At 39.0% G+C, this 13,119-nt stretch overlaps 1 protein-coding gene across 1 annotated transcript in view; it reads right to left on the bottom strand.

Annotated features, from left to right (window-relative positions):
• Window positions 1-303: 303 nt before the first annotated feature.
• Window positions 304-13,119, bottom strand: part of mdga2a (MAM domain containing glycosylphosphatidylinositol anchor 2a) — a 570,544-nt gene continuing 557,728 nt past the window's right edge. Inside the window, exons 16-17 of the mRNA XM_048600082.1 lie at window positions 11,954-12,059; window positions 304-2,823 (exon numbers count right to left, since the gene is read on the bottom strand). Of these exons, the coding sequence (XP_048456039.1) occupies window positions 2,732-2,823; window positions 11,954-12,059 (198 nt within the window). The 3' untranslated portion in view covers window positions 304-2,731. The remainder of the gene's footprint in view (window positions 2,824-11,953; window positions 12,060-13,119) is intronic.

Below are 13,119 nucleotides of genomic sequence, written 5' to 3' on the forward strand. Positions count from 1 at the left end.
AACATTGCAGTATCTCTTTCAAGTGGGCATGCTTTGAGTTTGCATTGGTCAATCACAAGTGAATTAGGCTTTTTTCTTTCCTCAATGCAGTTCACTGGCTTTAAAATTCAAGTCAAATTGCTATGACATTGGGAGGAATCATTCAAAATTCAAACAAGAGACAATACACTTGTAAAGTTTTACAGTTTTTAATATAGCTGTATAAATGGCCTGAGAAAAGTGATAACTGCAATTTCAATGTGAATACTTGCAGTGGTCCACACCAACTGGAAATCAAATGAAAGACTACAAAAAAAACCATGGTATTGTATTTGTACCAGTTATCATTTTTGTCATCAGCTGCTTTTGTTTGAAATTTGTAATTCTCTTGCGGCTAATTCTAGATAGAGAAAAAAAAAGCTCATTTATCTATTAGAAAAGCAGACAGAAAAATACTTGAAACGAGCCAGATCTACAACACAAAGATAACAGGAAATTTTCTTTCCCTGAAATTATTAGCCTATTTAATCAAGGAGGCCAGTGATGATTATTACAATTGCTTAATAAAAAGAATACTATTATTTCAGCTCAATTTGTGAATTTGGTAAACTAAACATTGTTTTTAGTCAAAAACAGCAAATGGAAATGATTGACGAGAGTCATGTGAACAGTTGGATTGAGGGCTACAGGAAACTTGCTATTTCACAAATGAATAAGACAATGATATAAAGAAAAAATGAGATTAAATAACACAAGAATAGTTTTTGAGAAAGGATTCAGAGAAATCCACATCAAATGCAATGTACCAGAGCTGAGGTTAGCTGTGGGAATGAGCAAATGAATTCTGCAGAAAAAAACATAACTTTGCAAGTTTAAGGGCTTAGTAGAATCTCATTAGATCTCTGTTTTAATTAAAATCTCCCATTTGAGCAATCAGACATGCAATAAGTCACACCATACCTGAAAAGAGGTTTATTGAACATGAATGAAAAATCATCTCGGCAGCCATATTGTCTTGAATATGGACACATTTTCTATGGAATTTAAAATAAAACTTCAAGCCTCATCATCATTTATTACATCTTGTGCTTTTTATATCAATGCTCTGGATCACACAAATTCTCCAATGCTGTTTTGTTTATAATTCTAATCCAAATTCTTGCATATAGTTTTTTTTTGTCAATGCTTGGGATTTCAGAGTGTATAATTATGCAATCTTTATACTAAAAAGTATTTTTTGAATTAATTTAAAAGATCAAATAATTTAAACAAAAAGGATCACAGAATTTTAAAACCAGCAAGATGAGAGTAGTCAAGAACAATTTGAGACCACTTGGCTAAGGTCTGAAGTGTTTTCATGTGACTTGATTGTGACCTTGTCCTTTTCGTCTTGAGTTCCAAAGGCAACATTACATTTTCCACCCCTGTTAAAGTAGGAAAATAAGATGTAACAATCGGCACAGATTTGGATAATGGGGCAGAGGCATGTTGCCTTCTTGCAGTCTTGCATCAAGTCTTCAATCCCAAAGAAAATTCCGTGCTTGCAAGCTTAAAAATCACAGGGTGATTCTGCACAGTTTGTCTTGTCACTAAAGCAGTTTCACACAGACTGCCTATTTTTCAATCTGAATGGAGATTACTGTAAATAAGTACAATCCATCATCTGTTTGCTACTTCTGCATTGTGCACATTTCCAGAGACCTTTGCTCTGGTCATCGCATTTGCACTCAATAACTGTACAAAGTGGTGCTCCCAATTTTTCATGGGATCGCAGGTTGCAAGCCACCTTGATGGCTTTAACTGAATGCCTTGTCCAAGGACTTTGATTGTAACTCGAGTTTCTCTTGGAGGAACGATGCAGTGGTTGTTTGCTTTCCTTGCCTGTTAGTTCTAGGAATCAGCTGCAACACATATACAAAAGGTTCCACACACTCCATTATTAGCAGTGCAAAGTGTTTTGTATTTAAATGATTCAGGCAATTCTTCTACATACTTTTTTTTCCAAATTGAAGGCACTTAGTTTTATGGCATGTCATGAACAGTGGGTGGTTTAGGTTCCTCACTTCAGACAGATGACTGGTTGTGTTATCGTGGCCACAAGCTACTCTTATATAGCCCAGTACTATTTGAGCCCCAGTTCACATACAGTGGGCAGAAATGCATGCAGAGACACCAAACATATAATAAAGCACAGCAAAGCTAACAGTGAAGAGGTGGGAAAGGAATAAAACATTTGCTACAGACGGTTGAGAGATCAGGTATTCACAGCAGAATAGACAGCCACAGTTATCGAATGCTTTGCTGAAAACTCTGAAGGCAAGTAATTGTCAGCACTTCTTTTACCCTGTTTCCAGTAGGAAATCCCTTTGTTGGTCAGCCATTATGTCTCCTGATGACAAGCATCTCCATCCAACTGTAATAAAACTAGCCAGATCTTTGTGCTTTGACAGGATTTCTATAGCTCTTTTCAGAGTCCATCTTGATGCAGTTGTATTTTCAAATCCCTCTGAGGCAACATGGAAAGCTCTTCTCTTTCTTGGGTTCACCACTTTACACATATACATTTTTTAATTTGTTTTGTTTAATTCCGGCATCCTTCCCGATCCCATGATGCCTTCCACCATCACATGTACAGTTTGAGTCTGCAATCAGCTGATGAATCTTTGGTAATTATTCTCAAAGGTCCATGGATAAAGATTCATCCTTTGTGCAATGCCTGATGAATCTTTTCACAGCCTCTGCCATAATAAGGTCACCTTCGATGGCTTAGCATGGCAATGAGAAGAGTGACTGGAAACAGCCATATATGTATTAATACGGAGGCTTCACCACCAGTTTTTAAATCTATTTTGAGAAAAAATGGACATTAGTAAATTTCTTTAAAGGTGCAAACCTGTTTTTGAAAAATGCTGCTTTCATTAATAATAGAGATTTTCAAAGAAAAAAACATTTTGTTAAAGGCTAAAAATTGTGATTGCTAAAAGTATAAACTTTGTATAGCAGTGGGTAGATTTTTATCTCACCCCTTTGGTTAGTTAGGATTATCTGGCTAGAGGTAATTTGTCTGAGAGGAATCACTGTATCTGAGACCAATAATGATTGTTTTATATGTGATTTCTTTCCTTTGCTATTAATCATCCAGACTTACAAAGACAACATCCATTCTTTGTAGAGAGGAGAGAAGAAAGTAAGAAGGGAAAGTTGTAAGTTCCGAGTCGGAAGTGTAGACCATTTGATTCTTTGACTCTATTGCACCATTCAATATGATTATAGCCGACCTGGTCTTAACTCCTTTTCCTGATAGCAACCCATAACCCTTGAATTCCTTGTCTATCAAAAATCTAAATTCATTCATGGCTGAATTAGATAAAGATATGGCCTTGCTATCTTCTGTGGTAGACAGTTCCTTATGGTAATAGATATAACAGTTTGGAGCTGGAGGAACACAGCAGGCCAGGCAGCATCAGAGGAGCAGGAAAGCTGACGTTTCGGGTTGGGATCCTTCTTCAGAAATGGGGGAGGGGGAAGGGAGCTCATAAATAAATAGAGAAAGGAGGGGTGGGGCTGGGAAAGGTAGGTGGGATGGTGATAGTTCAGTTTACCAGAGGGTTGCAGTGGGAGAGAGATCCACTGAGGTCTTTCTGGAGGGAGGAGGAGAACTTTTTCAAGGTGGGTATTTGACAGAAAAAAATTCTCCTCCTTCTGTCTTAAAAAGGAAACCTTATTGTTCAACTATGTCCTTTAGTTTGAGTCTCCTCCACAAGACAGAATATCCTCTGGGCATCCACCATATCCAATCTGCTCAAGATCTTATAAAGGAAGAAAGTAAGGGCAGAACACAGGAAGAATGAAGCAGAGAAAGAAGGAATAAAGTTGAATGAACAAAAGAAGAAAGGAATGAATGAAGGAAAGAGAGAAGGGAGAAAGTAAGGAAGAACAAAAAAAAAAGGAATATTAATGCATAGTTCACACATTCAGGAGTTGCAAAAGCAACAACTATTTTTCACGGTTATAATTTAGGAAACACAGCAGCCAATCCTTGCACAACAAGGCCTCGCAAACATCAATAAATTAAATGACCGTATCTTCAGATTTCTTCCAGACGATTAGCTCATACATGAAAATAGAAAATTGACTTTTCATTGTATGATTGGAGAGTAACCATTACAGAGACAGTTGCAATCCTTGTAAAAGCAACTGAAATAGGCTGTCTTTCAATCTGTTCCCTCAAGGTTCAGGTAATGTCTGTAACGAGAAATAGTTCTGAATTTTGGTCTACCCTTCAGATATTTTGAGTGACCAATGTGAAGAAATGCAATTAAAATCTAGGGCTAATTTTCATTTTCTTAAATGTATGTTTCATTATGGCGTGGTTAAATCATGTGATAGGCTTCAAAGCAAGCCTTTGATCCTGATATGCCAGTGTTGTCACTGTTTTTTGAATTGCGATAATTACATGGTTATCCACTGGACGCTGACCAAAATGGTTCTTATTCTTAGACAGGGCAATCCACACATGGTGCCAAAACCATTGTGAATGAAACAAAAAATATTCTGCAAAATGTTCAATTCTTTCTGTATGCTCACTGTGAAAAACTAGTCTTCACATTTGTTTCTTTGTAGGGGGCATGTATCACAAAGATAACCTTTTGAAAACTTACGATGCAGAAAATTATGGCAAACATAAACTATGAAGCAAACAGAGTTGTATTTGGCATCATCAGAAAAAGACTACTTGTTCAGATTACAGAAACACAAATCCTGGCAATGTACTCTTCACGCTCACGCTTTAAACCGCTGAACAAACATGAGCTTGGTTCTCAGTTTATTTTCTAATGCTGTCAATTGTGTTGCTGGCCTGCAGCATCTTATCACTTACCAGCTCCTCTATATGGAGGAATATTGTTGAAGTGTCATTATCAAATGCTGATTAACTCCTCAAAAGAATTTGACTCACCATAGTAATCATAGAAATAAAAAAGAATATAAGAACATAAAAAAAAGACTGCTCCACCACTCAATGAGATCATGGGTGATCTTCCACTTCAACACCATATGCTCACACTATCCCCTTGATATTTTTAATATGTAGAAATCTATTGATGTCAGCCTTGAACATACTCAATTACTGAGCCTCCACTATCCTCTGGGCCAGAGAATTCTGAAGAAACACCACTCTCAGTGAAAAAAATTCTCCTTATTCTACTTCCAAAAGGCTTACCACTTATTTTGGGGCTATGTCCCCTGGTTCTAGACCTGCCAGCCAAGGGAAACATCTTTCATACATCAATTCTGTTGATCCCTGTAAGAATTTTGGATGGTTGAATGAGATCACCTTTCATTCTTCTAGATCTGGTCTACTTAACCTTTCCCTATAGGACATTTTTTTTTCATTCCAGGAACTAGCTAGTGGACACTTATTGCACTTCCTCCATGGCAAGCATCTCTTTTCTTTGGTAATGGGACAGAAACTGTTATATTCCAGATGTAATTTCACCAAACTTTTGTATAATTACAGTAAATCACCTTTACTGCTACATTCCAATCCTCTTGTGATAAAGGCTGACATACCATTTGTCTTCTTAAATGTTTGCTGCATCTAACATGTTCAGTTTCAATGAGTCATGCACAAGTGAACCAAGTCTCTTTGAAGTGCAATATTTGCCGACTTTTCACCATTTAAGCAATAATCTACATTTTTGTCTTCCTTGGATGACCTCACATTTCTCCATGGTTTATTCCATCTGCCAAATTTATGCCCACTCATTTAGCCTTTCCAAATATCCTTTAAATGTCTTTACATCCTCCTCACAACTCACATTGCTACCCAGTTTAGTGTCATCTACAAACTTGGAAATCTTGCATTTAATCATCATAGCTAGCTCATTGATATTGTGAACAATGGGGGGCCCTAGTCCCTCTAGTCACAGCCTGCTAACCTGAAAATGACCCATTTACTTCTACTCTTTGTGTCTGTTAACTGGTTCTCAATCCATGATGGCATATTTCCCCGAATTCCATGAGCATTAGTTTTGTTTACTGGCATCTTGTGTGGCACCTTATCAAAAGTTTTCTGAAAATTTAACAATATTAAACAATGTCACAATCCAACAATAACCCCTTGTCTATTCTGCTAGATACATCATCAGATTCATGTTGACTCTACCTGATTCTATTTTCAAAGTATGCCTCTTGTCACATCCTTTAGTATGATTTCAATATTTTCCCCACAACTAATATTAGGCTAACAGAGCTTTAGTCACCATTTGCCACTTGCCACTTACCTGCAGGGACCATTTCAGAATCCACAGAATTTTGAAAGATGACCACCAATGCTTCTATTATCTCAACAGCCACCTCTTTCAATGCTCTGGGATGTAGATCATCAACTCCAGGGGATTCATCTACTTTAAGTCCAATTCATTTCTTTAGTGCTATTATTTCACTAATATTAATATCCTGAAATTTCTCATTTCCAGGAGTCCCTAGATTCTCCATTTTTATGGGAGGTTTGTGGTGTTTTCCCACTTGAATAGTGATAAAATATTTGTTTATCTTCTTTGCCATTTTCTTATTTTCCATTATAAATTCTCCTGACTCCACTTGTAATGCGCCAAATTTGTTTTCATTGATCCTTTCCTTTTTATGTATCAATAGCAGTCTATTTTTATGTTTCTTGTTGGTTTACTCTTACATTGTATTTTCCCTTTATTATGTCCTTGACCCTTACTTAAAGAATTCTAAAATGCTCCCAGTCCTCATATTTACCATTTGCCAGCTTCACAAGTCTCATTAACCATGGTTGGAACACTTTCCTTGCTTGATCTTTGTGCATAAAGGAACATATTTTTGTTGTAAATGTTATCTATTGCCTCTCTACCACATCTTTTAATTTAGTTTCTCAATCCATCAGAGCTAAATTTTTGCTGATCATTTCATAGTTCCTTGGTTTAGATTTAAGATCCTAGCTTCTACTACAACTACACCAGTTTCAAACTTAACATAAAATTCTATCATATTGTGCTTACACATTTTTGAACAAGATTATTAACTAGTCTATGTTCATTGCATGATCCTGGATTTTAAAAAGCCTGTTCCCTCATTGATTCCTTAATATATACTGCTCTAGAAGCAAATATTTCAAGAATTCATCTTGCACAGCATAAGCATCAATTAGGACTACCTAGTCTATTTGCAGGTTGAAATCTCTCATGATTACTGTATTACTTTGTTACATATACCTCTTGTTTCTGGATTTATACCGTGATTTGCATTGTTGCTGATATTTGGCACCTCATACCAAAGTTTTGTGTTTTTTGGTGTTTCTTAGTTCCACCCAAATTGATTCTACATCTTGAACTTTGAACTATAGTATCAATGCCTCTTTAATTAACAGAGCCATCCCAGCATCTTTCCCCTCCTTTCTGAGCTTTCTGAATGCAACATTCTCTGGATATTCATGACCTGGCTTCGGTTTACTTACAACCACATCTTTGTAAGGAGCTTTTGGATCAAATGAATGAACTTCTATTTGAGCTAATAATTCATCTGTTCTATTGTGAGTGCTGCAGGCATTTGGATACAGAGCCTTTAATTCAACATTTTTAATGTTTTTGTAAACTCTAGCCTGAGTTGCTGGCATGCTCTTACGTATGTCTTCATTGCCCCTTGTCCTTTCCTCTCATACTTTGATTATCACTACCTTTATTGCTATTCAGGTGAAGTCCATCCCAATGGTACAGCTCCCACATTTCCCAATGCAGGTACCAGTGCCGCACAAACCAGAAGCTACTGCTCCCATACCAGATTAATACCCTTCTTCACTCTTTTCCTAAAACCTAAATAGAGCATGAAAGGAGGCTATTCAGTCAATTATATCTGTGCCATAATGTGTTCGAAACATAAAACTTGGGTGCTGGAATTATCCACCTAACACCTCAATTGCTGTATAAAATTAATAAAGCCTTGAAGGAGAACTCATCTGTAATATATCACAAGAATAAACTATCCTTTAACATTCTCCACCAAGTGTTCTGTGCTACACAAGGTCTGGCAGCATCTGTGAAGGGAAAAACAGAATTGACATTTCGGGTCTGGTGACCCTTCAAAACGTTATGAAACGTTAACTCTGTTTTTCCTTCACAGATGTTGCCAGACCTGCTGAGCTACTCTGTTTTTCCTTCACAGATATTGCCAGACCTGCTGAGCTTTTCCAGCAATTTTGTTTTTGTTCCTGATTCACAGCATCCACAGTTCTTTCGGTCTTTATTTCGTTCTACGTTACATGTTGGCAGCTATACTGAAAAACAAAATCCCAGCTTCTGACTGGGAGAGGGGGTGTGGAGCGAAGCACAGCCTCTTTCCTTTTTACCCAGACCACTCTAGATAATAATCCAAAGTGATTCAACGGGTCTATGTTGTTTGTTGTTTTCGTTTTGTAGCCTTCTAAAAATATATGGCTCATAAAGGAAGTGCTGGCATCAAAGTCAGCCTGGTACAAGGTTCACTGAACGTCTAGCAACTAATGACCAGCTGCCTATGAAGTGTTGGCAGTCAATAATGATGGCAGTCAGACGTTATAACTTAATTTAACGAGGCAATAAAATTTTAACATTGCCAAATTAACAGCGGCAATTATGTCAATTATTGGGAGATGGATGTAATTCATTTTCTCCAGGCTGCAAACTTGAATTTTTGATTTTGCTTTCATTTTTTTGCTAAGCACACTGAGATCAGAGTTACACGTAACATGGTCAATGCAATGAAAAACATTGATATGTACATTGAAACAATGATTGCTCCCTGGACATCAGTGTAGCAGGGTTACTTGCATTCAATACCCATAGCGGAGGTTAATTGCATTGAGAAACAAGAAAGACTTGCATGAGAACGTGCACATCCATGGAATGTCTCAAGCACTTTGATCAACTAATTACTTTTGAAATATAGATTGCCTCAGTTTTGTAAAGAAATGTGGGAGTTAGCTTATGTAAAGTCCCACAGTTAGAAAATTAAGGAAGAATTTGCTTGAAGAATGAATGCTAACCAGAACACAAACATTTTTGTTCTTCTTTAAAGATCACCACAGATTTTTTTTCACATCAAAATGAACAAATAAGCTGCTGCCAGTTCAGTATTTCATCTGAAATACAGCACCACTGACACTGAAGCGTAACACTGTACAAAATTCATAGCTTTGATTAGAGGAGACTAGACTGGAACTAAGTCAAGGGACCAAACTTAAAGCGCAATGCATTGGCTCCATTCACCAACTGGTGAGCCGAGGCAAATCCACAATGACAATTCTGCACATCCAATTTGCAATTTGTTGTTAATCAGGCACTTACATCGGTCAGTGTTGGGCTCCTTGTTGTGGTCAGGACAATATCCTGCCTCCATGAGACAGAAGCCAGTCAGAGGCCATCAATTTGCTGTATTGGCAGCCCTGGCCCTTCTCTACAGCAGGAAGCTGAGGGTATAGGATCATCATTGGTGTGAAGGTTTATAAGAGGGATTCGCCACAGCCTCCTAGCAGGTTCATGTTGATCGGAGGTGCCTGTCATGACATGTGGGTGCCCAGGCATATGATGGATCATATTGTTGGGCACAGGCTGCCACCATGCCACCCCCTCATTAGACCATGGGTAAACCTAGGCAGGTTGTGCATATGGCGTAGACCCCGCTCACTGCATGTTAAGTACCAGTGGAGCTGGGGTAAAAAAGTTTTGAAGAACCTCAGCTTCTGGGTGGGAAGGCTGTCCTCAACTCTTCCCACCCAAAGTTAGTTGAGGGAGCCAGGAAAGTGACACAGTCTCTGGCCTATTTTCCCTAATCAAATGGGAGCCTCTGCAGGGGTTATAACATTACCAATCCTCAGAAAAGAGTGGGAACTAATTTCCACAAAAGATTACGCTGGAAATTATTGTCAATTCACAGAAGAAAAATGTTTCTCGGATACATTATTACTTTGCAGTACATGACTACACTGTCTGAGACTGAGCGCATATGAATCACTGAGACGACAATTGTTATGGTGCATCAGGAGGCCATTTCACCCAAGGGGTTTACTCTGGCTTTCTGAGCACTTTAGCTCTGTATCACTTTCCTCTTTTTACCCTTTGTTTCTCCTTTGTTTCTATTTGAGTCATCATTCAATAGGCTTTTGAATCCTTCATTGATCCCATCTTCAGGACACCTTCATGATGTGCATTCCACATATGCTATGTGTGAAATAATTTTTCTCAGATCTCATCTGCTTCTTTGGTAAAACACTTTAAGACTGTGTCCTATGGTTCTTGATTATGTTTATGTGTTCTCTTATAATTTTGAAAACTTCTATCAAATCTCCTCTTAGCATTGTCCTCTTCAAGTAAAACAGTCCCAACTTATTCAATCTTTCCTCATAAACAAAGTTTCTCATCCCTGGAACCATTCTCATAAACTTCTTCTGCACTCTTTCCAACACATTCACATCCTTCCTATAGAGTGTCACCTACAAATGTACACAATACGCCAGCTGAGGTCTAACCAGTGTCTTATGTAAGTTCATCATAACCTTCCTGCTCTTGGACACTATGCCCCTATTTATGATGCCTAGAATTGTGTGCGCTTTATTAAAAGTTCTCTTTTCCTGCCCACCACTGTTAATGATTTACATGTATGTATACCCAGGTCTCTCTGCTCCTGTATACACTTTAGAATTGTACTTTTTACTTCATACTATCTCACCATGTTGTTTGTATCAAAGTGTATCACATTATACTTCCTTGCAAGAGCTCTTGTGCTGCAATGGTCCCTACCTCTGGGTCAGAAAGTCTGGGTTCAAGTCCCACCCACTCCAGACATGTGTCAAAACATACATGAACAGATTGATTAAAAATATCAACATTTCTCTGCATTGAATTTCTATCTGCAACCTATCTTTTTACTCAACCAATGTGTTAATACCCTTTTGAAGTTCTATATTGTTCTCTTCACAGCTTACAATTACATGCAGTTTGGTGTCATCTGTGAACTTTGAAATTGTTTTCTTCACACCAAGTTCTAGATCAATTATGAAGTAGACAAACAGGATGCTGGAAGAACACAGTAGGCCAGGCTGCATCTGGAGGAAAGGAGCAGTCAACGTTTCAGGTATTACCTTTCTTCAGGACTGGATGTGGGGGTAGGGGGAGCTGCAGACAAAGGAGAAGGGAGGGGAGGAGGTGGAATGGTGGTGGTAGGTGGACATTGGTGGTAGGTACGACCTGGTTGGTCGATGGGAGGGATGAATCCAGTTGGTAGCTGGAAGGGAGGGTCAAAAGGTGGAATGGAAGGGAGGAGGTGGGGCTGGAAGGGGAGGTGGGGGATGGGTGGGAAGGTTATTTGAAATTGGAGAACTCAATGTTGAGTCCTCTGGGCTGTAGGGTGCCCAGGCGGAAGATAAGGCGTTGTTCTTCAAATTTGTGTTCCGAGTCGCTGCGACACCGGAGGAGGCCAATGACGGACATGTCAGAGGGGGAATGGGGCGGGGAGTTGAAATGGGCGGTGACCAGGAGGTTGGGTCGTTACAGGCCAGGCCAGGCGGAGATGCTCGGAGACATGGTCAATTATATTTGTTAGACAACTGGGAAATTCCAAAACAAACTGTCTTCAAGCCTAGAAAAGCCCCTTTTGCTTCATGATTTATAACCTTCCTCACAAACCTGTTGTGTGACACTGTATTAAATGCTTTTTAGACATCCATGTGCACCACTTCAATGGCCTTACCTTCAGCATTGACCATTTTATGTTTAATCTGATTTTTATTTTTAAATGAAGTAGAATTTGAGGGAGTGGCAAAATTGTTTAATAATTACTATCACCAATATACTGCGCCTCTAATAATTGTTTTCAATTCCCAGTGCGTGGCTTGGAGAGACCTGAGAAAAATAAGAATAAAACATGGATAAACGAAATAGAGGAAAACAAGTCATAAGCCAGTTCTTTTACTTACTGTTGACAGGCTGGTCTATTTTCCTGCATTCACCTTCTGTTACAGTAACGTCATCAATTGCGATGTCCCCTTCTATACTGGGCCCCCGAATACCTTCAAATATCAGCTGCACAACAACAAACAAAAAGGTTAGTGCTGCGTTGGAAACACGTGAAGCAATAGAATGCTCTGGTGAACATGTTATCGGGAAAACTAGAACATTCATCACAATGTCTAACAATGTAACATCCAATGTGCTTGGGTTTTTTAAAAATTCAAGATATCTTCAGAAATCACTGTCCTCTTCTTTCTAATCCCTAGCATTTTGTGCTCTGTTTTTGGTGTAAGGGATGATTCTGTAATCACAACCAAGTGAAAAGTTGCCTTTAGGAGAGCCATTCTCTGGGGATAGGAATAAAAGTTTACACTCTGATTCTCCAAAATGCACAGGTGTGAGCACAGCTCTCTGTTGAGGGCAGAGGACTCCCGAAGCATACCTTGTACGTTTTCATTAAAGTGAGGAATGACAGCAATAAGGAACAGCTTATGATCCTTTTCAGAGCCTGGTAACACCATGTTTTCCCAAACTGGGTACTTCTTACATTTGATGTAGGGTTCATTCTACCTGCCCTGAAATACCAGAATGTCCATCTCTTTACAACACTCGTTACTGAAACACATTGATTCTTTTACTTGTAAGCTTGTCAAATTAAAGAACATTGAAGCTGACTCATATCTATGGTTAGATAAATTTAAATTACTCAACGTAATTTGCAATCTGAATCTCTCATCAATCAGGAATGTAGAATCACAGAACCCCTACAGTGTGGAAGCAGGACATTTGGCCCATCAGGTTCACACCAACTCTCTGAAGAGCATCTCACCCACACCCATTCCCCTACCTTATAACCCTGCACTTCCCATGGCTAGTCACCTGCACATCTGCCAATGTGGTATACTGCATCCGCTGTACCCGTTGTGGCTTCCTCTACATTGGGGAAACCAAGCGGAGACTCGGGGACCGCTTTGCAGAACACCTACGCTCGGTTCGCAATAAACAACTGCACCTCCCAGTCGCGAACCATTTCAACTCCCCCTCCCATTCCTCAGACGACATGTCCATCCTGGGCCTCCTGCAGTGCCACAACGATGCCACCCGAAGGTTGCAGGAACAGCAACTCATATTC

This window comes from Rhincodon typus, chromosome 8 (genome assembly GCF_021869965.1).
Source record: "Rhincodon typus isolate 14 chromosome 8, sRhiTyp1.1, whole genome shotgun sequence".
NCBI lineage: Eukaryota > Metazoa > Chordata > Chondrichthyes > Orectolobiformes > Rhincodontidae > Rhincodon > Rhincodon typus.